Source organism: Carlito syrichta, unplaced genomic scaffold (assembly GCF_000164805.1).
Source record: "Carlito syrichta isolate Samal-C Ts95f unplaced genomic scaffold, Tarsius_syrichta-2.0.1 Scaffold65117, whole genome shotgun sequence".
In the NCBI taxonomy this organism is placed as follows: Eukaryota; Metazoa; Chordata; class Mammalia; order Primates; family Tarsiidae; genus Carlito; species Carlito syrichta.
This window is the reverse complement of record NW_007009213.1, coordinates 270,560-285,810: the sequence shown is the minus strand read 5'-3', so window position 1 is coordinate 285,810 and position 15,251 is coordinate 270,560. Positions and strand designations below refer to the sequence as shown.

Here is a 15,251-nt window from a genome sequence, read left to right as displayed (position 1 = left end):
TTTTTAAAAATTGGGGATATAGTTGTAAATAGGATACGCAGAGCCCTCTCCCTTTTGCAGTTTTCATTCTAATTTCTTGTTATTTGGGGTTTATCAGAAAGATCAGGGACAAATGGCTGCTGCCTACCTCAAGTAATTGGCTACAGCATGATTTTTTTTAACCCTCAAATCTTACCCATGGCTCTATCTCATTTTCTTAACCTACTTTTTCCTTCTATTTTGTCATCTTATTTTTATTTATTGTATAGGCTATATCTCTATAAACTCCCAACCCCCTACTTTTTTTTTTTTTGAGTTGGAGTCTCACTCTGTCGCCCAGACTGGAGTGCAGTGGCCGCTCCCGGCCACCACAGCCACGACCTGCTGGGCTCCGGCGATCCTTCCGTCTCAGCCTTCCGAGTAGCCGGAATTACAGACGTGCGCTACCATGCCCAGCTGATTTTTTTGATTTATTGTAGAGATGAGGTCTCGCTGCCCAGGCAGGTCTCGAACCCACGGGCTCAGGCAATCCACTCACCTCAGCCTCCCAAAGACTCCACCGAGGCTGGCTTAACCCCCTACTTTTTATTGAGTCGGGGTCTTGCTGTGTCACTTTGGCTGCAGTGTAGGTGGCACAATCACAACTTACCACAACCTCAGTCTCCTGGGCTCAGACGATCCTTCCACTTCAGCCTAATTTTTTGATTTTTTTTTGTACAGACTATGCCTTACTATGGTTGTCCTGACTAGTCTCTAACTCCTGGGCTCAAGGAATCCTCCTGCCTTGGCTTCCCAACTGCTGGGCTTACAGGCATGAGTCACTGCACCTGCCCCCCAAGCCCTTTTAAGGACACTTCAGTGGGATGGACAAATAAATAAAGGACATGTACTTAGATGTTTTAGATGGTGGCTTAAAATATTTTAAATAAAATTATAAACGGGAACAAAATACATAAAACAGAGACAATCTGACTAAAGAGGGTAAAGGGCGTGGAGTATTTCACATAGCTTCCCTTAATCACTCCTCCCAGTGGCTCCTTAGTACTCTAAGAAGCAGAGTTGATTGTCAAGACCAGATATGGGAGAAGGTTAGTGTTATCCTGGAGGAAGAAATGATCAAAGAGGCTTCATAAAGCCAATTGTGAACTGGTGGATGGGTTGGCGTGAGGAAGAGAGGGGGAGGTGTATGATTGAGGATGGGATGCAGGAGCCTTTGAAAAGTATTCTGGGAAACTTCTGATGGGAGCACACCAACTCTCTCAGTGGAGATAGTTCCTGCCCAAAACTAAGTGTGTGGCTTATCATCCAATGTCCTACTGTTTCTAAAAGCGGAATTTCTGGAAGCATTGTCTCTAATGGGGCAGGGGTGTATGTGTCTGGAATTTCTTGGAGTGAAACAATTTTCTTCTTCTCCATTTTAGCCCTTCTGTTCCCTACACCTGCACTTGCAGCTTTCCGAAAATCCATATTCTTCAGGAAGAATCTCTAGCAAGGAGACAGCCCCAGGACTTGTGGTGGCTACAGGTAAGGGAAATATTCACTGGACTTCTTACTCACTGAGAGTTTCTAGAATAAATTTGTAACCTATTTTTGAACCATAGATTCATTTGAGTATCAGATGAAAACCATGGGCACTTTCCCCAGAAAATATACAGGATTTCCCAATGCCCATCCAAGAATTTAAAATGCAAAGAGCCCCAGACATTTGTAACTTCTAGGTTAATGCATCATGCTCCCTAGTCATAGAGCAATCCCCTGTGCTAAGCAAGAAGCCAGAATTTCTCTCAAAGTAAACTGACTGATCAGAAAGATTGTTTATAATAGGGAATTCGCACTTTAAGAAAACATGATATATGAACTTGCCAGCTCACCAAATATAAGTTGGAATCGTTCGTTCTCTCTTTCCACAGAGGATTCTTTTTAAAGGGTTTTACCCCAAAGCTCTTTTTAATCAGGCGGTCTCTGGTGCATATAAAGGTTTGTTTATACATGATTAACCACTAGGCTGAGAGCCTGGGGTAAGGGGCAGAAAAACTTAAGGTTGAATTGTTGGAACTACTGTCCACTGAGCATCAATCAGAAGTGAAGACAAAGCAACTCTGAGATGAAAGTGAAAGTCTCCAGGGAAATGTGCTCTGATTAGCATGCACTGGATTTACATACACCTTTTCAGGAATACATTGATGGCATAAAGCAAAGCAGGCTTCTAATCTTAGAAATTAGAGCTCTGGTGTTAGATTTTTTTTTCTAATAACAGCAGATAAATGCACAGTGATTTTCTGAGCTGCTACATTATATTTTCTCTCGTCAACTGAAAGGCCCCTGGAGTTCCTGCTCTCCTAGACATGGCTTCCTTCTCCAAGTCTCCAACTCTATGAGCTTTTAAATACTACTAGTAACCACTCAAATTAGATTGACAGCTGGCATAGCCTTCTGGCATTTCAGTCAGCTCCTCTCAATTCCATATGGATGGGAGCCACCATACTTAACACACTGGCGTCAGGGAGCCCAGATCAGAGAAAGATAAAGGCAGGTTCTGTTGCTGTTCCCTTAGCTTGGGGAGTGACCTCCCACAGTAAGTAATCTATGTGAATTGGCCCTTCCAATTTAGGACTGCTACACCCTATGCTCCCCCTGAAAGACCTTCAGGAGGCTCAGGGCTGTGGATGACAGACGATCCTCATTCTTCTCCATCTCACTCCCTCCTCCCCTCTCCTATCTCACTACTCAGTGGGCAAGGGCCCAGAAGCATACTAAAAAATAAGGATCAATAAGAAAAATTACCATCATTTGAATGCTTATTATATAGCCAGGCATTGTTCTATGTAGCTTAACCACTCTTAACTTCAATGTTTTCATTGGCAAAGTGCGAATAATAGCACTAACATAACAGAGTTGGGAGACTGAATGAACCAATGAATTTAAAATTCTGCAAAAGACTGCCTAGGGCATATTGAATACTCAGTATATGTTACTTATCACCATCATTAATATTATGGAAGTTAAAACTATTCTTCTTACATCAGAAGAATATTGTTTGCTCATCTCCATTGATAGAATTCACAAATCCTGTGCATACACTACATACAATGAAACTCAGGAGCCCTGTCCTCTTACTTTCAAGATTGAACTCTGACACTTACTAGCCTTGTGCCTTTGGCTTAGTTTTTAACCTCTGAGCTTCATTTTTCTCATTTGTAAAACTGGGATGTTTTCTGCCTTGTGGTACTGTAAAAATTAAAGATGGAAGGGTGCGTCTACAAGAAGCAGCAGAGTATTCAGAGCATAGAAGGTGGAATTAGTCTAGGGCAAGCATATACTTCTAAATTAATCTTTTATAAATTAGAAAACATTCAGGCATTAAAGATCTGCTTTTGAATTTTCTTGTCCATATATATCAGAGTTGACTAATTCCTTTTCCCTTACCCTATGTTCTTGAGGCTTTTTGCCATGCCCTGGCACATTGGCAGGAATATAACTCAGCTGATGAAATTCTGTTGAAAAGTCAGAGCTAAATCCCTGGCTTGTGCCTCCTTATACCCGGCATCTTCTTACCCTGCTTGTCTGGTCTCCCTAGAAGGTTATCTGCTATCAGAAAATAGCTAAGAAGTCGGCCAGGTTAGCCTGTAGTGGCCTGCATGGAGCCTGTGGTCTGCAGGGCCCTTAACCACTCCCAAGCCTTCCACTTGCTTTCAGGTGTCAGTGATTCTGGACTCTCTTCTCTCCACTTCTGTTCACTCCCTCTTCTCGCCTTGCATTGAGATGTGGTCTCAGGGAAGCTGCATGGACAAAAATATGTCCTGGGATTCACCTCTAACTCCTGTTGAGGACATCTCAGAAGGCAGATGGAATTCCAGTCTGAAGAGGTTAGCAATTATTTTTAGCAGGAAGAAACACTAGGGTTCTTAATATCTTTAACACTGTGGTTTCAAGTTAGTAGCAGGAACCAAGCACTTTTCTTGCCTTGACTGCACAACAAAATGATGATGCAGAAACAGCAATTACTAGTTACCTTAATTTACAAATGAAAAGACCAAGGGTGAGTGGGAACAGGTGTCATGTCCAAACCCACACTCCCCTCTGATTCCTCAGGGAGTGCTCTATCCTATGACCATTCAGCCAGACCTATTCCTGAGCCCTTCCCAGGCCAGCTCCACAGATAACTCAGATTCCCTGCCATGCTTCCGGTAAACTGAATGTCATACCCTCCTGTTGTCCTCTTCTAAAGAGGCCGTCCTGCAGCCCCTGAGTTGATGGTACACTGTCTACTTTCTCCTTCACTGACCCTTTGACCACCCTGCATGGGCTACTCCTTACTTTGTCATCAGTGATGGTGAGAGAAGCATCTCTAACCTCCAAAGAACTTCAGAATTCTGTCTCTCTTTCTTATATTGTTTTTCAAAAGTGTTTAAGGAGCAGAGAAGCACTGGAAGGAAATGAGAATAAAAGCAAGTAATTTAAAGCTTCCAAAAAGAACAGTGGCACCTCCATCATTTGCCAGCTAAGCAGTGGGTGAAAGGAGCTCCCCATTCTTCTCCATCTCACTCCCCCTTCCTCTTTCCTATCACACCACTCTGTGGGCAACAGCTGTATCTCCTTTTTACAACCTGGTTGGCGGCCATTTTGACTGAACCTCCTCAACTGCACTTAAGCCAGCGAAGCAGGTTATTCAAATCCTCCTTCTCTGACACCCAAGCTTTTCCCATCAGAAATTGCCCACAAGGCCACTTAGGGACTAAACATGTTCAAAAACCACTTCATCCTGGATAAATCTTTCTCTTCTTTCTTCTGTGAATCAACTTTCTGTCCATGTGATCAGTAGCTTTTCTTTCAGGGCTTCTTTCAGTTGACAGAAGATACTTCCCAAAACAGACTTCACTGTGAGCCATGGGTTTCTACCATCACAAAGCCTCCAAAACCAGCCTAGTCACGCTTTGAAAGAGAAGTTGAAGATGTTGTCAGAACTAGCTTCTAAGGAGGGTAAGAGGTGATAAGCTAGATTCTTAGAAGCCATGCCAGGAGTGACAGATGCACAGCTCTTTGCTCCTGCCCTGCTTATTCTCTGCCACCCTTTGTAGACATTAATCAATCACTTTCTATTTTTTGAAACAAAATTTGGCTTTTGAATCCTTAACACAATGTTCCAGGTAAGCACAACTACAAAGTGACTCAAGTTGATATTCTGTTTGCCATTTCACTTTACTTTCTTTTTGCGGTGTCTTTTCAAACCTGTATCTAAAGAATTGAATTCCAAATTCCAGACATATCTTCATAGATCTGCCCACACTACTTCTCCCCATTCCTTTCAGAACCTCCTGCTGGAGCCCTGAGCCCTGAGCCCAGAGGTTATTTGTGGAAACCTGAGTGTCAAAACAAGTTGGCTAGCTTTTTGCTCCCTGATGATGCTGATGGGAGCTTGACAAGCTGTAGCCAGGCTTTACTTTCTCATTTTGAAGCATTAAATGTCAGGAGCTCAATTAACATTTTCATTATTGCATTTTTATGGTGCTCTTATTTAGGCTACAGATAAGTGGGAGCTAACAATCTCTTCCTGCTATTTTTAAAGAAAAAATTATCAGTCAATATAATAAACTCTTAGATGTTTAGGATACTTCTCTGGTTTTCAGTATCTCCCCAAGTTTACATCAACATTGGAACATGATTCAATCATTTGTTTGTTCACTCATTCTTTCCACAGTTATCTGCCATGTCTGGCATGGCTTCTAAAGATTTAGCTTATTACCTCTCCCTCTCCTTAGAAGCTGGTTCTGCCAACATCTTCACCTTCTCTTTCAAAACTTGACTAGATTGGTTTGGGAAGCTTTGTGATGATAGAAACCCAGGGCTCACGGTGAAGCCTGTTTTTGGAAATATCTTTTGTTAACTGAAAGGAACCCTGAAAGAAATGCTGCTGATCACAGGGACAGAAAGTTGATCCTCTTTCCTATATTTATTGTGCACTGAATATTAGGTTTGTGGTATTGTTCTAGGCTCTAAGAGTAATGAGGCTTTCCATTGGGGAAAATAGAGTAATATACATGGATTAGAAAATCTTGACCATTTTCTTTTTAATAAGCATAACCACAAGGTGATGGAGTGCAAGGGGAAGAAAAAGAGTAGAAAGCCCAGGAAAGTGTGATGGGATGGGAGCAGGAAGTGTGGTTAGTCAAAGCATAAACCAGGCAGCTTCTTTTCCTGATATGCCTATTGGCCATGGTGTGCTCAGTGTAGTCATCTTATTCTGGGCACTTTATAATTTAGATTCCTTAGTACCCTTGGGTTATACTCAACTGCCTGCACTCAAGGAACATGGTGACACATTTAAGTTGGAAACACACACGCCGACATACATTCATGCACGTACACATATACTTTCTCTCACATACATCAGTTTTCTCAATTATACTTGAGGAGTGAGGGGCTCCTATGCCCAGCTTCTCCACATGTGTCTACTCTTCCACTTTTTGCTCCCTTCATGTTGCATTGATTATCAGGATCAATGCAAGAGATTATTGGTATACAAAGTGAATAATTCAAGAGACCTGAGCTAATCGATATTTAGTCTTTGACTCACACCATTTAAAGATGCATTCTTACCATACTATTTAATTTTTTCCCCATATTGGGTTTTTCTTCCTGCTGAGCTTTTGATATGATATCAAGAAAGAAACTGCAGAAATCAACTGTAAACATCACTTTGAAAACCTTTTTCTGATATCCCTTCCCCCAACCAAAGCACACTTAATCTGTAAACTGCCTGAGCTTTTCAAATGATCTGTTTGTGTTTCAGGCAACATTGGCCCGGAGCTCTCATATACTGATATTGGTGTGTTCATCTCCTCCGATGGGGGCAACACATGGAGACAGGTAACTGGGAGGATTCAGAAACAGGGAGGAGGCATTTAGAGTAAGTTCTACCAATACCTCCCCTTCCTATAAATTCTCAGGCTTATTATGACTATGTGGTTTTAAAACATCTGAGGCACCTATTCAGTTTGGTCAGTTTAGCTGGCAGATTACAGGGGCAGTAGGTAAGATGAGAACACTGGGCAGGCAATAGGAAGAACTGGAATTTTCCCAGTCTATTTATTCTTTCCTTCAGCAATATGTATGCAACTGTCACCAGATGCTAAGTACTGTGCTGATTGCTGGGGGTACAACCAATAAAACTGTTTTTTATCATTGATGTGTCAAGGGCTCTTGGCAAGCAGGTCTCTTTACCTTTCTGGATATGTTTCTATATTTACAAAATGAAAAGATTAGGACATTAAAACTGACAAAGCTATGGAAGTCAGTGGTTGTTTAAGTATTATGTAGACTCAGTCTTAAGTATGAAGCTGTTTGATAGATAAATGACTATACGAAAAATTAATTCAATTTAAAAAACACTTATAGCAGTGCTACCCAATAGAACTTTTAGCAACGATGGAAATGTTCTGTGTCTGTGCTGTCCCATGCAGTTATAAAGCACTTGAAATATGGCTGCTGTGAAAGAGGAACTGAATTTTAAATTTTATTTATTTTAATTAATTTAAATGCTCTCATGTGGCTACTATGTTGGACAACACAAATTTATACAATATCAACTAGGCATCAGGCAAAAACCTCAGGAGGCAGTTGCATACTTTGGAGTCCCTTTCCTTAAGGTTCATAAATAAATAACCATAGTTCAGGGTGATTGTATTATTATTAATATTAATATTATTATTATTATTATTAGTTGGAATCTTAGTTGCCCAGGCTGGAGTGCAGTGGCACACTTATGGCCACCGCAACCTCAACCTGCTAGGCTCAGGTGATCCTTCTGCCTCAGCCTTCCAAGTAGCTGGAACTACAGGCACGTGCCACCACACCTGGCTGACTTTTTGATTTATTGTAGAGATGAGGTTGCCCAGACTGGTCTCAAACCTGTGGGCTCAGGCAATCCTCTCACCTCAGCTTCCCAAAGTTCTGGGACTACAGGCATGAGCCACTGCACCTGGCCAATAGTATTATTTTAGTGACATTATTAGTATGCAAAGAAAAGGGAGGAAATGATTTTATTATAGAAACTGGAAAAGATTTCACAAAAAAGAAGTGATGTTTTACTCACTCTTAAAGGTGATATATTTTCTACCTGGAGAAGACAAGGAAAGAGCACTGAATTCCTTGATGGTAAAGATGAAGTCACTATCTGAAATCTAGCTAGACAAGTTCCTCTTTGGTTCCCTTAGTAAAAAATGTCATCACTGTCATCATCATTCCCATTGCTTCACTATCGCCACTACCACCCTTTAAAAAATTACCAAGTCCTATAGACACATGCAACTATTTTAGATACTACAAGTCATATAGTAAAGAAAAATAAATCAAAATTCCTACCCACAAAGCCATAATCAGATGGATGGGAAACAAACACATAAATAAGATCACACCTTCAAAACATAAGATAAGCTATTGCAAGTACCAAAGGTGGGTGGAAGATGGAATGCAAACTCATCTGGTACAAAAACTCCTGATAAACAAACCCTTTCTTGAGATCCTTCCATGTCAAGAAATAGCCACCTGGCCAGGTAGCCACTGCAACATTCCTTTCCTGTCTTGTCATTACTTGGATTTTCTTTCCCTTTTTCCTGAACACCTAAAGATTTCATTTTCCACTCCAGTGCTGGACAGAGCAAAAGTTAGCAGTGGCCAGAATGGTAGTATTATGAAGAAAGTATGAGGATAAGTTCTTCCGGCTCCCCAGTGCCAAGTGTCTTTCTCTGTTCCTCATTTTTAGGTTTCAACCCAGTGTCTCCATTATGTGGCTTATCACAGAGCCATCCTTTAAGCTCTGGAGAGAAAAACCTAGCACTGTAGGCTCAGAGTCTATGTTTATATCTGAAATATAAGTTAATCACTCTTAGGTCTTTTGTGCATTAAGACTCGCCATTGGTAGGAACATTTTTTCTTTTCTTTAAAGATAAATGTGGCGGGGGGGATGAGGAACAAGATGTTTAGGACTGAGAAAGTCTTTACATTTTTGCTATAGTGTTCCCTGGAGCATTATGTACAGGAGGCCTCCTTCCTCCTACTCATTCCCTCTTTAATTCTGTCCCTTTAATTCTTTACCCCTTTCTAGCCCTCCTCACTCAAACCACCATCCCAACCTCTCCATCTAGGTTGCAGAAGCCACAATCAGTGATTACATGTTGGAAAAATTCTCCAAGCATACTTTAATCTACAAGATCTAAAGTTGAAGTTTAGTGATCTGCTGGAGAAATGTCTCTCTTATTTGAGATTGGAGATATGAAAGCCATATCTCTATAAGCATTGAGATATATATATATATATGTGTGTGTATGTGGGGAGGGATTAGTTCTGAAGTTCTCTTGTTCTCTTGAATCAGAGCCTTGTATCATAGTTGGTACTTAGAAAATGCCTTTTGGTAGATGAGTGGATCACTGAATAAGCAAATGAGTGAGTGGATGAATGAATGGATAATGGGCAAATAGACGAATCAAGAATGAATAAGGTTAGGTCCCTGGAAGTACTGTATTTAAATGTACATTTACAGTAGGGGTCCCTAGGCACCAAACTTAGGTCTTCATCCAATTTTCAGGGTGCTTCTGGCTAAGTCTAAGTACTCACTTATCACGTACACCATAGTGTCTAGGGAAATTATCTTTTATGTTTCTAGATAATTTATTGACAAGACAGTAATAAATGGACCATTTATAAATTATCAAACATCTGATGAGGAGGAAAAGAGGGCTGAGTAGTAACTAACTGAGACAAAAAGGGAAATTTCTTTGAAGTCATATTTTTCTTTGGGTTACTTAGTTGAGCATGTACCTTCTTGCCTCACTTTCATGTAGCATGCTGGTTCACAGTACTAATAGAAAGAACCCTGGAAATACAATCTAAGTAGCCTCGGGAGCATTATATGCTCTCTGTGAGACTATTTCCTCATCTATCAAATGAAGATAATACTTGCCAAACTATCCAATAGGATTGGAAGACTCAGAATCTAGATGAAACAATGTACATGAAAGACTGTAAACTGTTAAGAACTGTGCAAATGTAAGGTGTTGCTATGATTATTGTTGTTGTTGTTTCAGATCTTTGATGAAGAGTACAATGTCTGGTTCCTAGACTGGGGTGGCGCCCTTGTGGCCATGAAACACACACCTCTGCCAGTCAGGCATTTGTGGTAAGGACAGCTCCCTACCCTATTAATGAGAGCTTTTTAGTGGGGAAGGTTGTGACAAGTTATTCTGCATGGTCTTGTACAAATTTACCTATTTTTTCATCCATTTATTTATGTGTCCATCCATTTAATGTATTTTATACCATCTAACTCATATGTAGCAATAGCAGGCCAAATAATTCAGATGGAGAAGTGAAATGAATGGGATGGGTGGCAGAAATCGGTAGTCAGATAAGGCAGCAAAGAGCAGAAAGGACCTGCAAGTTCAAGTAATCAAGGCTACTTGAAAATAGGAGAAAACGAAATTGCTTTAAGAGCAGTGCTAGGTGCACATAACAGACATTGAGATCAGCTCTAGATAACTTGAGTTTGTGATTTCTGTGAATATTTCAACAGAAGTGACCACTAGTTGTCAGATATATTCATCTGAGGATTGGGATAAGGTCAGAGCAGACACATTAGATTTGGAGTCATTAGCCACTGGGTGGTAATTAAAGCCACGATAGTGGGCTTAATGCTTCAGTAGAGTGGGCACAACAAGGAGAAACTAGGGACTCCTATGGAACCCTGCTGAAAACCAGTTTGTAGAGTAGAAGAAAAAATCATGGGACAAACTACAGAGAATGGCCAAAAAAAGAAACTCAGGGGGAATGTTTTCATGGATGCTAAATGAAGGGATGACTAATCCATTAAATTCTACAATCAGATCAAGTCACTTATGGAATAAAAAAAAATCTAGGGTTAAACAATATAGGAAGTCAGTGATGATCTTTGTCAGAGTACATTTAAAACAGAGGTGGAGTTGGATGTCAGACTGTAATAGATTTATAAATGAGTGACCAGATGAATGATAAGCAATGAAGTGAAGTAAAGGCAATATAGATTACTCTTCTCAAAAAAGTATATTATGGAATGGAGTGAGAATGTCTATGTAAAACCTTCAATAAGGACAAAGAGGTGAGTGAGAATAGATGATGATGATAAGGATGATGATGATGATGATGACGACGACAATAATGGCCACCATTTGTTACTGTTGTTTTGTGATTTTGGAAAATCACAAAAAAATGGATGAATTTTATGTGTGTTTATATCCTAGAATAAAATAATTTTAGGCTTCAGATTTATCAAAGTGAACATTTGAAAGAGTGGATATTTGGAGGTAGAGGGTTATGCTATCTAATGTATAGTTGATGGGATTTGCCATGGGCGGGAGAATGGATTCTGGCTTAACTACCAGGTCTTTGCTCTTGGTCTATCAGTACTTTTAGATTAAAAGTTTTACTGGGAAGCGTCAGATTGTAATTAGGAAAAGATATATGATTCCCTGATGCCAAATAGAAGCTTCAGCCACCTTGGCAAGGACTTAAGAAGGTTTCTCTCAATTTGACCATTTTAGGTGAAACAATATGAAATAACCATTTTTGGGTTTAAAATGGTCAAATTATTATCAGTTTCCTAGAGTGCAACCTAGCATAAAGTGAAGTAGTTATTCAACCACTATATTATCTTACAGAGAGATTTTGCAAATAAATTTTAAAAAGATGCATGGAGTCATTTGTAAGAAAAGTGCTCTACCAACCCATGGGTGGGTTTGTAAAAGTTCCCAATGTAATTGCTTATCCTTTTACTATTTATTATATAGTTTTTTGGTGGCACAGAAGACTGGACTTGCTTGGTATTATTGACAGTCACGATTTATTGAGAGATTATTATACTCCAGGTACTTTTCTGAATCATTTACATGAATTATCTAGTTTAATTTTTGAACTGGTCCTATGTATATGGGTACTTTTATCACCCATTTATAATGGCATCAAAGTGCAAACATATTAAATACCTTACTCAAAGGTAGACAGCAAGTACCTGACAGCACAAAGTTGTATTTTTGCATAGATATTCTCCTTTTCTAATTGCTAATTTTCTGGATACTTTAAGGAGTACACAATGGCTAATGACATGATCCCTGCCCTTTGGGGAATCATAGTCAAAATAAGGGGCTTTGGCAATCCATGCATCGCTAGACATTAAAGCCATGTCTGCTGTCTATATGTATTGCTGGGATGCTGAACCAGGATAGAAGTCATTTGGCAGTAGGTGGTGTGAGGGTTGATGTTTGAAGGATGAATTATCTCCCATGAATTATCTTCCCATGAATTATCTCTCACCTCTCCTTCATGGGAAGAGATCACTTTGACTGAAGCTCTTGGAATTTAAAAAATGTAGGGAGTGTTCAGGAGACAATATTTGTTGTTGTTATTGTTTCTTTTAGAAGAGGAGTATATATTTGGCATAGAAAGATGGTAACATTTGACAAAAACCATTCAGTCTGATCTCCAATGGTTTCTCCTCAGATAACTGCTCATTTTCAGAAGGAGTACTTGTCTGGGAATGCCTGGAGGGAAACCATTCAAGTTGAAAATATTCAATATTCACTTAGGGATCTGTATGTGGTATTAAATCATGTCTCTCAAAGTCATCAATACAAAGTTTGAGTTTTCCCTTATTCCATGTAATATTTTGTTTCTTGATGAAAAATGTTTGTAGCACTTAGAAAAAAATAACTGCATTTTCATTGCATTTGCTTCTATAATAATAATGATAATACAATCCTCCATTTGTTTGCCTACTCCAAATTTGAAAGTATTAAAGATGATTTTTAAAGCTAAGCTTTTGAGATAGCATTATCTGCATTTAAAGCATGTTGACATTGTCATTTGTCTATATGTTTCCTTGAACTTGGACAGGGTCCATGGTTTCTTCTGACTTCCCCATCTACGAATACCATTCTCTGAAACAATCCCTGCAAATGGTTAAATGCCAGCTATTGAGTACATATGATAGAAAATAACAGTGACAATAGCAAAGTCATTCAGGAATACTCCTTTACACTTCTCTTTCAAAGGCTAAGTGAGTGCAAGGGCTTGACTGTGTCATTGCCATCTATGTTTTCATGTGAAATTGTTGACTGATTGTATCTCCCTCTCATGAGGTGCAAGCTTCTAAAACTTAAACACAGCTTTTTCTTCACCAGTAGCTACTAATTAAATCCCAAATTTCAAAGTAAACAAATAGCTCATTTCAAGAGTAAGAAAGGTTAAGTAATTTGTTCATTGTTACTTTCTGTTGTATATCTTAGACTGACATTATTTTCTATACACTTGTATGTATGTTTGCATAGGAAAAAGACACCAGCTTACTCATTCTCAACGAGGATATGGTGGCCCTCAGATTTGAATAATAGCTACATTGCTTTTCAGAGAAAATAGGAGTCCTAATTGAAAAGCTGAAAAAACTTCCACTAAGCTAACAAGCCATGCTGTTTCCTACAAATTGAAATGATAAGTAGCTAGATAGGCATGAGACTGAACAGCATACAAATGAACCCATCTGTTTGTGACCATGTATATTTGGATGCATAAAGATTAGAACCTGAGTACTATTACAGAGGAGGCTTCTATAGTGTTACCTTTGTACCTGAGAAGCTTTGGAGTGAAATTAATAATGGACTCCCACTGAATACAGAGCTCTACCAAAAACTTACCATAGACAAGGCACGTAATGGGCAGGTAGACAAGGGTGTGACTATTTGCTTAGCCTTGACAAGTTGTCGGTATCTCTCAATGGAATGTTCTTGGGGGAAAAAAAGGGAAGCATTACTTGACCTTTGTGTTTCTTCGTTCTTCTGTAGGTGTTTGTGGACACTAGCAAATTTGTTCAGAGAAACATGCAAATGAAAACAAAAGTTCCAGTTAATACATGCCTCCAAGAAATAAAAGTGCATGTGCTTTTTGAAAGAACTTCTAGGTGGCTAAAATGAACTTGGGATAAAATAAAATGGAGCAATATACCTCACCAGAGGAAGAAACATTGGTTTTCAGTGAACATTATAACTCCCTATTTTTGTGCTGAAGACTTCTGGAGAAGAATCTGCTTATTCTTGGAAGAGTCTTTTGCATTTAATTGATCTCATCTCAATATCATATTCATAGACACAGGGACTAAGGAAGAGTCCTAGAGGTCATGTAATCTAGTGTCTTACCTGGTATAGTAGACACTTTCGTGGCATTCCAAAGGTCACCTCACTTTACCAGAATACCACAGTGCTAACTAACTTGCAAATACCCAAGACAGGGCTTCTTGTATAAAGAAAAACCATCATCTTTTTGTAAAACCATTTTGTATAATGGTTTAGTTGTTAGAAAGATTATTTTTTGTGCTGAGCAATAATGAATCTATATATCAATTCTGTCCATTGACCCCTATTCTGCTGCCCAGATCGATGCAGAATAAGGCTGCTTCAGAGTTGTATGTGATTTTTAGAATAGTACAACTGGAAAGGACCTCAAGATACTTCTTTTTCTAGCCTTTCTAAGTTCTGGGAAATGATCAAATATGAAAGTCAAGACATATTATATCCATTTGTTCATTTGTTCCACACATATTCATTGAGCATATATTATTTATCCTGCATTAGTAAAGAGCTAGAATACACTGTTGAATGTGACAATGTACTCAAGAGCTCATGTTCATATACATGTTCATGTACATATTTGACTATTCTCTTTAGAAGTCACAAGAATGAAAATCTTTTCTCCCTTATTCTATCTGTATTTTAAAAATTAATTTTTTCATTTATCAAACTACATTCCCTCTAACTTTGCTCATTAGCACTAATCTTTTTAAGTAGTCAACAATTTTTTGATATTTGGAAACTTTCTCATTTAAAAAATTAAAATACATTAGTAATTAATTCAGTTCTTCTCTTCTCCAAGCTGTCTACAATTCATATAACCTATTTCTAGGACACTTTGTTTTTTACCTTTAATCATATCGATTGTCAGTTTTTCTACAGTGATCAAAACTGAGCATAGTGTTTAGGATCTGGTAGAAGGATAACTTCTTTTCTTATGCTTATAATGTATCTGTAAACACATACTAAACTCACAGTGGCTTGAATATCTCTTATGAAAGTGTCATTGCTGGAAAACATTTAACTTGTAATTTACAATGACACCTGTTCTTTTTCAGCTTCAATTTGTTTTCTTTTTTTTTTTTTGAGTTGGAGTCTCGCTCTGTCGCCCAGACTGGAGTGCAGTGG

General features: G+C 39.0%; 1 protein-coding gene across 2 annotated transcripts in view; it reads left to right on the top strand.

The window, feature by feature from the left end:
- Positions 1–15,251, top strand: part of SORCS3 (sortilin related VPS10 domain containing receptor 3) — a 152,207-nt gene that overhangs the window by 50,573 nt on the left and 86,383 nt on the right. For both annotated transcript variants that reach the window (XM_021708864.1, XM_021708869.1), the window contains 3 exons: positions 1,401–1,503; positions 6,770–6,846; positions 10,062–10,153. In XM_021708864.1, coding sequence (XP_021564539.1) covers positions 1,401–1,503; positions 6,770–6,846; positions 10,062–10,153 — 272 coding nt within the window. The remainder of the gene's footprint in view (positions 1–1,400; positions 1,504–6,769; positions 6,847–10,061; positions 10,154–15,251) is intronic.